The sequence below is a fragment of the Geotrypetes seraphini genome, chromosome 12 (genome assembly GCF_902459505.1).
Source record: "Geotrypetes seraphini chromosome 12, aGeoSer1.1, whole genome shotgun sequence".
In the NCBI taxonomy this organism is placed as follows: domain Eukaryota; kingdom Metazoa; phylum Chordata; class Amphibia; order Gymnophiona; family Dermophiidae; genus Geotrypetes; species Geotrypetes seraphini.
In genome coordinates, this window is record NC_047095.1 from 99,885,434 (window position 1) to 99,901,986 (window position 16,553).

At 37.2% G+C, this 16,553-nt stretch overlaps 1 protein-coding gene across 1 annotated transcript in view; it reads left to right on the forward strand.

The window, feature by feature from the left end:
• Positions 1-16,553, forward strand: part of LOC117346168 (vomeronasal type-2 receptor 26-like) — an 89,149-nt gene that overhangs the window by 10,396 nt on the left and 62,200 nt on the right. The window contains exon 2 of the mRNA XM_033915572.1: positions 8,918-9,209. Coding sequence (XP_033771463.1) covers positions 8,918-9,209 — 292 coding nt within the window. The remainder of the gene's footprint in view (positions 1-8,917; positions 9,210-16,553) is intronic.

Here is a 16,553-nt window from a genome sequence, read left to right on the forward strand (position 1 = left end):
TGGAGTCTAAACCTAACCACGTCCATGTTACGCCCCATGTACATAGTTAGGTGTGAGTTTTCTTGAGAATGCCTACAAATATGGAGATACATCTGAAAACTTGCATCTACCTCGTGTCTATATTCTAAGGATGCTTAGCTAGCACCTATCTCCATCTAAGTCCCAATTAATGCTTGTTAAGATCCTTAAATCATTCAATCACTTAAATCGGATGCTTAAATGGCGGGTGCCACTTAGGCACCGTTAGGCGCACTTTGCAGAATTGGGGCATTAGTGCGCACTAAATCAATGTGTGCACTAACCGCTAACACATCCATAGGATAACATGGATGCATTAGCGTGTAGCGTGTGATCAGTGTACGCTAAAAAGCATAGCACACCTTAATAAAAGAGGGGGTAAGATTTTATTATCAGTTACAAAAATAAATTATGGAATGCTAATATTCCACATGTTGCTCAGTTCCCTTTCATTGGAATCCCAATTATGTGTTTTGATTAGGAAATTATTACCTTTGAAGAAAGTTTTATGGAAAATTTGATTGCGCAAAGCATGCTTCTTTCCACTTTTGATTATTATAATATCAAATATGGAGGTTACCTAAAGAATCTTTTAAAGAAGATTCAAATAATCCATAATACTGCAGTCAGATTGATTTTTTTTTCATCTGATAGGGTTGATAGTTGTTACAGTCCTTGACATCACCTTTCATCAGAACAGGATCTTCTCCAATCAGTTGACCATGTTTTCTCCTTCCAAATCTGTTGATACAGTTGAGTGAGGGCCATTATAGCACCTTCTGAGTCTTTAATTAATTCAATTGGAGCATTGTCGATAGCAGGAGACTTGATTTTCAATAAAGCTTTAATCGCTGCTATGATTTCTTTTAAAATATATGGTTCTTCTTTGGCTTCAGTTTGTATAATTTTTCCATATATTTTTTCCATCACTTTTTAATGTTTCTGAATCATTCAATATTAATCCATTGACATCTATAAGTATCCCTAGTCGAGGTTGGAATTTCTGTCACAATCTCTTAATCTGTTGAAAAGCTAAGATGGTTTTTTCCATTTACAAGTTCTGATTCAATTTTCTGACAAATATTCTTAAGATATTCTTTTTTAAAAATCTTTATTAAATTTCCAAACTACAATTATGCATACAAATAATTCATGTACATATAATATTACAACTTATAGCTATTAATAAGCAATTATTTTTCCCCACCCTCCCACCTAGTAATCAAGAAAATAAATATCCACAAGAAATTACCTAAAAAAATCCCCGAATCAATTCCAATGCAAACCCCTCACCTTCCCTCCCATCCTGGATGTGTATGTTTAAAGATCAGTAAAATAAAATTAGTAATCATTCCTTACAAAATTTAGCCAATGGCTCCCAAACATCCAGAAATTTCCTATAACTTCCCTGCTGTATAGCCATTAAACGTTCCATTTAAAAAGTATAACAGATTCCCACCAGAAAGTATAATTTAACCTATCCCAGTTCTTCCAATTCTTCAATATAAGTTGTATGGCAACCCCTGTCATTATAAAGAGAAGTTTGTTATTCCTAGCAGATATTTGGCTTTTAGCTCTCATTAATGTACCAAATGGGATGGTATCTTATGTCAATGCCACTGGATTTTCAGAAAATGCATATTCATGATTGACGATTTGTTTTGCCAGCTTCATTTCTTTCTCCTATGCCATGCTTTCCAACCACTGCATCTTCAGATGCACTTTCTACTTGCTGGAAATAATAAAATGGAAGCTGCAATCATACATTGAGCAAGAACTACCTGAAGTTCAGGCTGGTTTCAGAAAAGGTCAAGGAACAAGATACATTATTGCCAATATTAGATGGATATTGGAGAAGAACAAAGAATACCAAAAGACCCTATATTTTTGCTTCATTGACTAAAGCAAAGCTTTGGACTGTGTAGCTCATAATAAACTATGGAGAACTCTAGTGCAAATGGGAATACACAAACATATAATTCAGTTGATAGAGAGCCTATATGAAAATCAAGAAGCTGCAGAGAGAATTGAATACAGCAACACTGGCTTCCAAATAAACATGATGTCAGGCAAGGATGCATCTTGTCACCTTACCTGTTCAATCTGTACAGTGAAACCATCTTCAAAAAAGCAAATTTGGAAGAAGAGAGTGTTGGTTTAAAAGTTAGTAGCTGAAATATAACCAAACTGTGCTATGCAGATTATACAATTCTCATCACCAGCAGCAAAGAAGACATGCAGTATCTACTGAGAAAAGTGAAAGCCAAAAAACATGGGATTAGAACTAAACACAACCAAAATGAATATCATAAACACTGAAAATGATGAAGATTTAGAGTTGAAGGCAATAGAGTAGAAGTTGTAAAGGATTCAATCTCCTGGGCTCTTTTGTAAATAAAGAAGCAACTAGCAGGGAGGAAACACTCTGCAGAATAGCACTTGTACACTCTTTAGTGCATGCTAATCTGTGCAAAAACACTTAGGGCTCCTTTTATCAAGGTGCACTACGAGGGTTAGTGCGTCAGAAATTTTATCACGTGCTAACCTCCGCGGCAAGCCAAAATACTAACGCCTCATCAATGGAGGCATTAGCGGCTAGCGCGGCAGGTGGTTTAACACCCATAGTGCACCTTTGTAAAAGATGTCCTAAGTCATCCTGCAGCGATAATCAAAACTTTGATGAAACTTCCAGGATGGAACTTATACATTGTGGCCCAAATTCTATAAAGTGTATCCCAATTGTCGGCGGCCAACTGCTGCCTAACCGGGATGCACATTTTGTAAAAAAAATTAAAAAAAGCTCCCCAGGCAGGCAGCCTACATTGTAGGCACCTCCGGGAGCCTAAGAAGGCACATTGGCTTGCCTAAGCTTGCCTAAAGGTAGGTGTGGGCATGCCTTGACACAGAAGTAGCCTTAGGTGAGCTTTGGATGCCCTACATGCCTCCCTAGCCTGCGGTAGATGTCTGCAAAATGCTGACCTACATTTTAAGCAGACACAGCCATTGAGCTTATCGCGACAAGGGATCTCCCTGCCGCAATAAGTTTAGCGGCCATGGCCACCCATCCCCCCATTTATTGCCGGCAGGAAGAATGCTCAATCCCTCCTACCAGAACCCCTCACCCCTGAATGATCACAGCAGGAGTGATGCCTTGTCCCTCCTGCCTGGCACCCCCAAACTATTCTGGAATGCACTGAGAGGAGAAGGCCTGATAGGAATGGGAATGGCCTAAGTGATCTAGCCAAATTGAATCTTAGGCCACTCCCAGTGCATCCCAGAATGTACTAGGAGATGGGCATAAGATTCCGGTGGCTCAGGCACCTAAGGCCCCTCCTACAGGGGCAGTGGAGAATTGTTTCTTTTTCAGGGTCACAAGAGAGTGCAGGGTTTGAACCCATAAACTAAGAATGTTATAATGCCTCTGTATCAATCAATGGTGTGACCTCACCATGAGTTTTGCATTCAATTCTGGTCTCCTTATCTCAAAAAAGATATTGTGACACTAGACAAGGTTCAAAGAAGAGCAATCAAGATGATAAAGGGAATGGAACTCCTCTCATATGAGGAAATACTAAAGAGTATAGGGCTCTTCAGCTTGGATAAGAGATGGCTGAGGGGAGATATGATTGATGTCTACAAAATCCTGAGTGGTGTAGAATTGGTATAAGTGGATCAATTTTTTACTGCTTCAAGATTTACAAAGACTAGGGGATACTCTATGAAGTTACAGAGTAATGCTTTTAAAACCAATAGGAGGAAACATTGTTTCACTCAGAGAATAGTTAAGAGCAGATAATATAGCTGGTTTCAAAAAAAATGTTTGGACAGACATTGGGAAGCCACTGCTTGCCCTGGATCAGTGGCATGGAGTTCTGTTACTATATGGGTTTTTGTAAGGTACTTGTGATTTAGACTGGCCTTCATGAAAATAAGATACTGGGCAAGATGGACCATTGGTCTGACTCAGTAAGTATGTTCTTATGTAGCTCAAAGCAAAATTATCTAATTTCACTGATAATGGTAAATATATCTAAGATTACTAGACACACTCTTTCTATCCACTATTTTCTAAGTGACATAAGATCAGCAGTGTGGGCCACTCTGAGTGGCTCTCTGCACTAAAACTGCTAGCACAGTTTAATAGAAGAGGGGGGTTTATTGAATTGACCAAGATCACAAGAAGTAGCAATAAGATTTGAAGCAGTCTTCTCTAGTTTTCATCCCAGACTTCCAACCACTAGTCTACACCTCTACTCCATATACTTGTTGAACACCAACTTGGAAAAAAATCTATTTTTAAAGGTAGACAATAAACCCCAGTAAATAACTAACCCACATTGTACTAAGCCACAGAAAAGGTTTCTACCAAAGCCCAGATTTCTAAATGCTCTGACGCTGCCTCAATGCTAATGAAATGCCTATTCATGTAAGAGCAGCATCAGAACATTTAACACCCCAGGGTGCAGTAGAAACCTCTACCACAGCTTAGTAAAAGGGGGAGTAAATATGACTTATAGTTTAGGCTATTTATCTCATTGGGGATCCTCCTTAAACTGTTTCCACCTTTCCAATGGCCATTTAGATGTTGTCTCCAGGAGGACATGACAGATTCAGTAAAGTATCTCACAAGAGAAAGGCATACATTGTACTGTTCCTGATTTTAAGGTGCTTCTTCTTTTTTGGTCAGTGGAGCTACTTTCACACATCTTTTTACTAGAAGCATTTTAGTGTGCTCTAAACTGATTTATGGTATTTTCTCACAATAAAAATTATAAATCGTAAAAAAATAATACACAAATCTTGCAATAACTGTTACCAGCCAGAGGTGGGCTGGCCCTAGGAGGTATGCATTAACCATTAAATATGGAGAACAGCCTCAAATACCAATATATATCAACAGAAGTCCAACATGATTTCAAGCTGCCACTTTGCTTGTCATGACCCACTTAAGAATGCTTGATATAGTCAGCATTCATTCTGCTCCTTATTATATATATCCCAGATCCTCAGCAGGACCACCACATACTCAAATATATCTCATAGTATGTGTCTTTATGCTCCAACTCGTCACTGGATCAATTTAATGTTGCTTATTAACTATTTACTTATTTATTTAATGCTTATGTACTAAAAAGTACTTAGCTGTATGGTCTCACCTCACACAGGGATAGATACACTGACATGTTTCACCCATTGAGTTTTACATAGATTTTTTCAAGGCTACTATTCCCTACAACAGAAAAGATAAAATACTCTCAATCTCTAAGCTTCCCATGACCCAGCTACTTAATAAATACTGAGCATGGGGCATTGACGCCATTTGTGAAAGCTTCAGGTTTGAAAATAATTCTACATGCAAAATGACACCAGCGCAAGGTTTTAAAATTATAACCAGGATTTATTGAATTATTGGTTCTATTTTCCCATTATTAGATCAAAAGAACAGCATAATTGCTTACGTTGCGCTCATGGGAGATCATCATCGTGGCCAAAGACCTGGCCTTCTCACAATGGTCTCTCTTTTCTATCTCATTACAGTCTATTATATAACTTTTGGTTTAGTGACATCATCAAGTTTGACGACCAATAACATTTCTATGGGTGGTCTCAAAGTTTAGACAAAGAAACATTCCTCCATGTTTAAAAGTTATACAAAGTTTTCAGAAAATTACTTTTGATTTTTGAATTAACATTATAACATTCAAGAGAATCTATAATTATTAACATGGTGCTGATAAATTCTCAGCCCTTCCATGCTGACAAATTCTGAGTCTTAAAGGAAAAAAACTCCTAAGCTGACAGATTCAAATTGCACAGCCTTACACAGAAATCTTACTCAGGAGAAAAAGGGGGGGTTAAATCCCCCTCTCCTCTTCCTGAAGCGTGGGCTTCCAATGCCCCCCTTCTCCCTATTCTTGAGACTGACTCTAATCACTTCCAGATGTTGTGCTCAAGATTTTTTCTTAGTGTTTCTGCTTATAAACCATTTATATTACCACATATCACATCCATGGGCCCCAAACATTCATAATTTCATTCATATCTTGGCCATTCATACTTCATACATTTTATATTTCAGTTTGGAATATGGAATCTAATATGCTTTTCCTACTGGCCTGAGCACATCTGTTAACAATTAGAACCACGAGGCTAAAGGCGGGAAGCTGAACAAAGAACAGAAACTATTCACTGGCACAAGATGCTGACCTAAGACAGGACAGTTATAGCACATACAAAAGAACCTAAACTGGACTCCATGTAATCATGTAATCATGATTTCCACCATGATTTAGCTCAACAGCAAAGTACACAAGAAAACACCATTCTTTTCCTTATATTAATCTTTAGTGTGTTTTTTCTTCTGGCCTTAGCTACATTATATTTAAATGTTTTATTCACCTATTTTTCGTACGCTTCTATTTGGGCGCGGTCCTTAACTAACACAGATGTTTGTCTAACTAGAATTACCCAGAATCATACGAAAAACTGGCGCTACAAAAATACTGCACTATCATGCTTCTGACATCCATTTCATCGTACCATAAACACGAGCCACGAGTCAATACCTAAATAACATTTGAAATCAATCGTAAAAGTTCTAACCCACCATTCTTCTTACCTCTATAACTTTAAGCTATTCAAATAGACCATGGCGTCTAGTGAGAATGGAGGCCATTTCTTTCTCTTGCATATTTAAGCACGCCCTAAACCCATCAGCTGACGTTTATGTCAAAGCTTCAAGCGCCAGTGTCAGATGTCCGGGCTAGCATCCAATGCAGGATCTCTTTTACTGGCCTTATTTACCAGATGAAATATCAAAGGACACTCCCTCAGAAGAGTCTCCCCTAGATATGAGTGGCCCATTACAACTCATTGTTTAATCCATTAGGGGTAACAGTATTTAATCAGTAAATCCACCGCTGTTCTATATAATTTAATCTCTCTTCCCAGTTTCCTTCCACCCTCCCTTCATCCAGACAGTCTATAACCCTCCATCATAATTGTTCCACTGTGTGGTGCTTTTGAAGCCAATGCTGCACTATAGGGGCTTGAATTGACTCTGTAACAATGCAGGACTTATGTTTATTAAGGCATACCTGAATCAAATGTTTTGTACATCCTACATAAACTAAATTACAGGGACACATTATTTTGTATATAACCCTAGTGGATCTACAATTGGCTTTCCCATGTGCCCTAATGGTATACCCCGTTTGTGGATCTTGCCACTTCTGGCCCTCTATAGTGCTATCACACCATTGACAGTGATGGCAACTCTCATGTACCCCCACATCAGGTTCATTGCCCTTCTCCCCATCTGGGTGCTGCAAAATTGCCCTTTTGTTTTGCCTCTTAAAAAGGCAAACATGGGAAGTTCTTCAAAACCTTTATGGAGATGTAAGATATGCCAGTATTTTTTAATAAGTGAAATCACTATCTTCGTGGCTGCTGAATATGGCAACACACAAATTAATTTCCTATCTTCAGATGTCATGGATTCCTCCTTTAGTAGTAAATTCCTCTGGGCATATATGACCCTCAGATAGGCTTGACGGACAAACTTTTTAGGGTATCCTTTCCTAAGGAACCGTTCCTCTAGATCTTTAGCCACCACTTTATATTCCTGTACAATGGAGCAGATTATTCTTACTCATACGAATTGGCTGATAGGGAGGTTATATTTTAGACGGTAGGGGTAGAAGCTACCAAAATATAGCAAAGTATTTCGAGCCACTAGTTTCCTATAGAGTGTAGTTGTTAACTGAGATTCCTCCTTCCCAATTAACATATCCTAAAATTCTATCCGATTTTTACTATATGTTGCTATAAACTGTAAATTCGGATTTCTCATGTTAATCCACTGGATAAATTCTTCCACCTCTTGCTCAGTCCCTTCCCATAGGAAAAATATAATATCCAAAAAATGTTTTCATAGGGGTATCTTGCTAAGTAGCCTGAGGGGTAGCTCTCATCTATCTCAAATCTCCCAACATATAGGGCTCGCTTAGTACACGCTACACACTAACGCTTCCATAAAGCTGGGGTTAGTATTTTTTGTATACCGTGGGGTTAGCAAACGTTAATCTTTAGCATGCGCTAAAACCACTAGCGCAGCTTAGTAAAAGGTGTCCATAATGTTGTATACATGTTGGACATTTATAAATAAAAATAAATAATAAATGAGAAGATATGAAAAAAATATGAAGGAAACAGTCTCAGATATATGTTTGAGCACTGATTTGTAAATTTCAAAGGGAATTTTTTTTGTAATTCTTTATTCTTTTTATAACTTACATCAAGTACATCAATATTGATATTAACATTGTAACATAGATAATTTACTTGAGATTTTACAATTGATCTTTATCAAATTAAATTTATTTCCCACCCTCCCTTCATTTTATATTTCATAAAATCATTTTCTTCAATAATAAAATCCCCCCTCCCCCCACCCTATTTTCCATTTGTACTAAACAGGGAAGAAAAATATATACTTATTCTTTACAATATTCTGATAATGGCCTCCACACATCCTGAAATTTATTAAAATTCCCTTTTTGAGTGGCTATTGTTCTTTCCATTTTATAAATATGGCATGCTGAATTCCACCAAAAACTAAAGTTCAGTCTATTCCAACTTTTCCAATTATGTGTTATTTGTTGTATGGCAACTCCTGTCAAAATGAGCAATAGTTTATTATTATTAGAGGATATTTGGTTCTTGGCCCTCATCGTCAAGCCAAATAATACTGTGTCATATTTTAATGCCATATGTCATATGTCAAAGGGAAATTAACATGTCTTGAGCTGGATGTCTCAATCCTAGTAAAAAAGGTGAGAACAAAATCTAAAATAATATTAATAATAATAATAAAATTAACTCTTTGATGTCTTTACAGTGTTTATCTAACAAACTACTATGACTTCTTGGCATTTGTGTCTACAGTGGAAGAAATTAACAATAGTTCAGAGCTCTTACCCAATCTCACTCTGGGCTTTCACATTTATGACTCTTACAACAATCCCTTAATTGTATTTAAAGCTGCCATTAGTATTTTTTCAAGACTAGATGCCTTGCTCCCTAATTACAGATGCCAAACTTCTGGTACCCTTGCTGCTATAATTGAAGGTCTCCAAGCTGAGGAATCAATTCATCTATCCAATGTTTTCAGGATATACCACTACCCACAGGTAAGGGGATTCTCTATTTTACTTTCTGCTTTACCACCTTATTAATCCCTGCAGAAAATAGTTTAAATTTGAGAGCAAATTATCCAATGACATTGAAAATTAAGAAACTGTGGAACCCAAAGTATTGGGGGTTTTTTTTCCCCAATAATGTGAACTAATGGATATAGCACCTAGAAAAATGTTGGCAAGCATGAAATTCTGTGAAGAACCTAATTTTAAAATGAGATTAGTTGGGTTTGATCACACTATTAAAAAAACATGAAATAAAATTATAATTAAAATTATTTTTTTAGTTAGGCCTGGGTAGCATCTACCCATGGTTGGCAGTACCTATTTAAAAAGTAGGTATGATTATGGGTGGAATGAAGGTGTGGAAAAGCTTAAACACCACTAGGCACCTATATTGAGCATCCAAAGATGCCTAAAATTCAGGCCGGCATCTATAATGATTGCACCTACCGGTATGTGCAATTTTACAAACAGTATCTACATTTGATTAACATGTGATAGACACTAAGGCCTGGATTCTGTATAGGACACCTAACCCTTCTCTAGCCGATATCCATGTTACAGGCACTGATTAGAAAATCAGGTTACTGCTGAGCTTATCATAGGAAGGAATCTCTCTGCCACGATAAGTTTTGTGGCAACCTATTTCCACTCCCCATGAATACTACCAGCAGGAGAGATACCCAATCCTTCCTGCTGGAGTTCATTTAATAAACCAGATTGGGAAGATTTTAGAAAATTGTATATGAAGTATGCAAAGTTATTTTGTATTTTGTGTTCCTGCCCTCCAACAATCATGAAAGTAGCTCCAACAAATTTCCAGCAAGTTTTACTAGACTGTTTGATTGGTATATTAGAATCAGGTATATTTCCTCTAACAGAAGGACATATTATAATTACCCCTATACCTAAAAACTCTAAAGAATCCATAACAACAGTTACAAATTATAGACCAATTGTATCCATTCCTTTTTTTTCGTAAAGATGCTGGAAGGTCTCATTACTACCAGTTACTGGAATTTTTGGAGCATCACTCTCTTTTGCATGAAATGCAATCAGGTTTTAGGCCTTTACATAGCACTGCTATTCTAGATAATTTGCACAAAGTGTGTAGTAAGGGTATTAATGCCCTCATAATGCAGTTTGATCTGAGCTCCACTTTTGATTTAATTGATCATAAAAAACTATTGGAGTGTTTGGAGGTGATAGGCATTTGTTACAACATTTTGGAATGGTTTTGTGGTTTTTTTATATTGCGTTCTTATCAGGATCATATTAAGGAAGTTTATTCCAGTATCTGGCATTTTACAAGGTTCTCTGTTCTCCCCTTTACTTGTTAATGTTGACTTGGCCTCACTGGATAATAGATTATCACATATAGGGCTTAAGATGTTTAGCTTTGCTGATGATATAACCATTTTGAGTCCCACTTTGAGTGTCTTAGATCACTTATTTGGTTGCTGAAGTATCCTTAATTATTGAACAGTGGATGAATGAATTTAATTTGAAACTCAATTTGAAAAAAAAAAAATTTTTCTTTGCATCCCCATGCCAAAATTGTTCTGAAACATCATTGTTTCTAAATTTAATAATTTATCCAATCTAACAGTCATTAAGATCTTAGGAAATTTTTGGATCACACTTTAACTATGAAGAACTAAGTGGATGCTCTGGTATGAAAAGGTTTTAATACATTATGAAAACTTCATACTATTAGAGTGTATTTCAATGCCTCCTCATTTAGACTGTTAGTTCAATCTTTAGTTTTAACTCATATGGATTACTGTAATATTGTCTACTTGACTTGCACACACACAAAAAAACTGCAGATTATGTATTGTTCAGAACATAACATATCTTTGTATGGGACCTGACTCAGGGACTTCAAGGTAAAACTGCATTATTTGCCGATGACGCTAAACTGTGCAACGTAGTGGGCAAAGGCACTGTGCCCGACGCTATGATGCAGGACCTACTTTTACTGGAATAATGGTCCACAATTTGGCAACTGAGTTTTTGCCCTTCTTATCTGTATACTAATTTTTTCTCTCTTTTTCTTGGTTGTTTATATACATTAACTGAGTTTTAATGCCCAAAAGTGTAAGATTATGTACCTTGGCAGTGGAAACCCATGCAAAACTTACACCCTAAATGGTGAGACCTTAAAAAGAACTGTGGCAGAATGGGACCTAGGAGTAATCATTAGTGAAGATATGAAGACTGCCAATCAGGTGGAGAAAGCTTCATCCAAGGCTAGACAAATGCTGGGTTGCATCCGAAGAAGTTTTGTCAGCTGAAAGCCTGAAGTTGTGATGCCGTTATACAGGTCCATGGTGAGACCTCATTTGGAATATTGTGTTCAGTTTTGGAGGCCACATTATCAAAAGGATAAGCTGAGAATAGAGTCAGTTCAGAGAATGGCCACTAGGATGGTCTCAGGGCTCAAGGATCTCTCCTATGAAGAAAGTCTAGGTAAGTTGCAGCTATACTCTCTCAAGGAACGCAGAAAGAGGGGAGACATAATAGAGACGTTCAAATATGTTACTGGCCGTATTGAGGTGGAAGAAGACATCGTTTTCCTTACAGGACCTATGGTAACAAGAGGGAATCCATTAAAAATCAAGGGTGGGAGATTTCATGGTGATATTAGGAAGTATTTCTTCACTGAAAGGATGGTTGATCATTGGAATGATCTTCCACTTCAGGTAGAAAAGACCAGCAATGTCACTTCGAGGACGTGCTTAAGGGAGAAGGTTCTTGAGTGGACAGATTTGTTAGGCCGACGGCCCTTTTCTGCCATCATATTCTATGTTTCTATGTCCGCCTTCTTTTCAATTTAAAAAAGTATGATCATGTTATTCCTTTTTTCCATTAACTCTACTGGTTGCCAATAGAGTCTTGGGTCAGATTTAAGTTTGGCTGTATTTGTTATAAGGTTTTAATTGGTCTGATACCCAACTACCTTATAGACTCATTTATAAATGTACCTGTTCACTAGTTACTTAGGTAATTAAAATTTCCTATTCATCTGTAATATTAATCTTTTGTAAATCACAATGAACTTAATGGCAATTGCGATATAAAAGTAAATTTTTGCTATGTTGTGTTATGTTATATTGAGTCATCTAAAACAAATTAAAAAGTCATTACAAAGATGGCACTCATAGGTGTCTACAAAAATGGATGTCATACTTGCATCTACAGAGGTGCCTAATAGCGCCTACATTCAAAGTAGGTGTGGTTTATATTAGAAATGTCCGTAGGCTCTTGGTACTCCTGTAGATGTAATTCCTATCCAATAGAGGCACCAATAATGTAGGCTGAGAATGACACATGAGCAAATTTGTTCCCATTCCCACAGGAACTCTTATTTCCCTGTTCTGCCCCTATGAGTTTTTTTCCTGACTCTATCCTTGACCCATCCATGAAAGCTCTGCCTTAACCACACAAGCCTCAATCACTTGGAGGGGCATAATCAAAAGGGACATCTTAGTCCGTTTGCGTCTAAGCCGCAAGTCGTCCAAAGTAAAAAACAGCCTAGGACACATTTTCGAAAATTACGTCCAAAATTTTTTTTGTTTCAAAAATCGTCTAATTATACGTCCTGCCGATCTAATCATCCAAGCTGCTAAATCGTCCATCTTTATACCAAGTTTCCATCCAACTTTTCGCCAAGTCAAAAATGCCTAGAACAAGCCCTGTTGGACATGGGAGGGGTCTATAAAGTGATGGACTGAACACCCAGACATGCCACCTAAATAGTGGGGTACCTTACAGAGCACTGCTGTGAACTTCACAAAAAGGGTGCCATGGCTTCTCCTCACTACAGCTCCCTTATAGGTCATGGTGAGCCCCCCAAACCACCTCCAGAATCTCCTAGACCCACTTATATAATAATAATAATAATAATAATTTTATTTCTTATATACTGCTGTACCGTGAGGTTCTAAGCGGTTTACAGTAGAAACAGAAGAAATCAATAAGTAAGATTAATTAAGATGAAGAGAAAGTACTTAGAGTTCCCTGACTGTCCCAAAGGCTCACATTCTTGCTAAAGTACTTGAGAAAAATAAATTAGTTAGGTTATAAACATAGAGTAGAAGAAGGTAGGAAAACAGTTCATAGGAAAATTAATTTCAAATACATTATACATTATATATTGTTCAAGGCGGAATACAAATTATAGGAATTACCAAAAGAATTGTGTAATAAAGATTATCTAGATAAATTACATAACAGTGATTCGTGTACATTACATGGTGTGGTAGAGGATTCAATTTTGAGAAATACATATCAAGGGAATCAAGTGATAACAGAATATAGTGGAGATTATCAGTATATACGGTTTACAGATTGGAAGTTACCTAATAATGAAGTAAGAAATTTATTGGATAGTGTGGAAAATGTTTATATAGGAATCAGAGTATGTATGATAGGAAAGGTTCTAAGAATTGAATTAATGTGTTATTCTATCGAGGGAGAGCTTGTGCATAAAGGGAGGATATTAGTTGGTAATGACGTGTTTTCTGAATAGAAATGTTTTGATTTCTTTTCGAAACACTTTGATGTCTGTTGTATTGATCATTAGTTTGGTGATTGTGGGGTCAATTTTTGCTGCCTGTGTCGCTAGAAGGCTGTCGTATAGTTTCTTAAGACGGATTCCATTATTAGGTGGGAAGGTGAATAGGTTTTGAGTTCTTCTTGATCTGGATGAGCGGTAATGGTTTAGGCGGTTGTTTAGGTAACAGGGGGCAGTTCCATGGGTTATCTTAAACAGCAGACAATAGAACTTGTATACCACCCCAATAGTCCTTATGGCTGCAGGAGCCACTTATATGCCAGTAAAAAAGGGTTGGGGAGTGTATAGGGCAGTGCACATGTTTCAATATCAATGCAGTGATTACAGGGGCTTATGGGCATGGGTCCTCCTCTCTAACCCATTCCCAAGATGACTTAAGCTGCCTCTGTGCTGGACAACTAGGCTTTCCTATGTCAGGTGGCCAGGTGATGATGGTCTGGAGACTGAATTTTAAAGGTGTGTTAATACTTTTATGGGGGTGGGGTGGGCTGGTGATCACTGGGGTAGTGTGTGGGGGGTCTGTGTTATGTGTTTTCAGTTCTTATCTGGTGACTTTAGGTGGATTTTTGTGACTTAGACCATGTTTTACATGGTCTAAGTCATAACGTCCAAGTTCCGTCAATCGTGGGCTGTATAACTTTTTGGTTATACATGCTGTACAACTAAGTCTAAGCCAGCCCACCTCCCACCCAACTCCCGCCCTCGACATTCCTCCCGAAATGCCTCATTTAGCTTTGGTCATTCAGCGGCACTATGAAGGCCTAGATCATTTAGAAATACGTCCAAAACCTGTTTTTATTATTGGCACTTGGACGTATTTGGGAAATGTTCATCCAAGTGCTGACAGGCCAGTTTTGGGATGTTTTTTTCTTTCAATTATGAGCACCTTAAGATTTTAAAATGCTTGAGGCTTGTGCAGATGAAGACAGAGCTTGCAGGATCTTGCAAGGATGGGATGAAAAATTGAGTTGCCACAGGGATGGGGAAAAATTTGCCCCCATGTCATTTGGTGGTGGCATGCCTATGTGTGATTGACAAGTAATCAGCACGATTTTTGGAGGAGCCTGCCAATGTAGGCACTGTTTTGTCCCATTTCATGCGTGCAATTTCTTATATAAAACAGGTATATTGATTGTTTGTTCTAAGACTCAATCTCCCAGAGTGCTCAGCTATTCCAAGAGAGTGTGACTGCAGTTTTTACTGGAGCTCTTCTTCTTCTATCTGTGAAAAAAACAGTATCCATTTTGTGATGCCAAATGGTTGCATTGAAACGTGGATCTAACATTGTCCTCTCATCAGGTTTTCATCTTTTATTTCTGCTAGCCTAATAAAGCTTTGGCTCAGTATCCAAGTCTGGAACACAGTGCTATTCCCCACAAGATGTGTGGATATACTCTCAGCTTCTGCTTGGATAGGACTTGATGGTTGAGTAAGAAAGTTATGTAAACAAAGTTGAACTGCCTTGAAATCATCAAACTGTAATTGTTTATTATTTACTTCAGGTTATTTAAAGAAAGCTTTTCAAAGAACTACAGAATCTGGTGACATAGTAACATAGTAGATAACGGCAGATAAAAACCCTTATGGACCATCCAGTCTGCCCAACCTGATTCAATTTAAATTTTTTAAATTTTTTCTTCTTAGCTATTTCTGGGAAAGAATCCAAAGCTCTACCCAGTACTGTGCTTGGGTTAGTTCTAAGGATACAGAAGTAGGGGTTAACTGAATTGTAGCATCAGTCAAATGCCAACCTAACTCAATGAGTTTAGCAATGCCTGTGCATTTTGAGGAGTCCCAGCTTTACAATGAAAATCTATAGAAGTTTCAATGACAGTCTGTGGCAAAGACTTTTAAGGCTCCATTACTAAAATCAAGCCCTCAATAACAGCACAATAATAACTGCATAATAAGTAAATAAATAAAGTAAATAAAACATGCTTAAGTGCTGGAGATACCCCCAAAACAAACAAAACATCACACAGTGCCATATTGATTCCAGTGTCTCTGAGAGGTATAGATCCAGTAAAGCTCTGCGATCAGTGGGTAGTATGAAGTTAATATTTCAATCAACTAGAATTTAGAAAATGTTTGAAAACTAACTTATTCTCTAGAATTTTGGGTAATTAACTCCCTCTTTTACAAAGGTACGCTAGCTGATTTAGTGTGCGCTAATTGATTTAGCACGCTAAACGCTAATGTGTGCTAATATTTAGCATGCTCTAAATTAGCACGCACTGAATCAGCTAGCATACCTTAGTAAAAGAACCCCTAGATTCCATGATGATTGCTCGGTTGTAAGTAGATGTAATCTTTTTAAACCACCTAGATCTGCAAGATTATGTTGTCTAAAAGTCGATTTTTATGTTATGTTATATTATATGCTTCTACAAAAATGAAAATGTTTACGATTGCTGGAATGTTTTTGTGGAATAACTTATCTGGTCAAATTGTGAAACATTCTATTTTTAAAAAATCTTTAATCATATTTATTAATTTTCAAATGTAAATACTGCATCAATACATCTTTGTTTCATTACTATATAATCATTTTATAACTGCTAAAATAAATAAATAAATAATTATCTATCTATCAAAACACGACTTCTTACTGTAGGAGATAATGTGTTTAAAAAGGGCTGCAAAATCGTGAGCAATTCATTTTTTTAAGAACTGATTAAAACTAAGCTATTCATTCTTATCTATGATTCAGCACAATAATTATTCTTCTGAATTAGTCTACTTTTCCTTCACTGTAG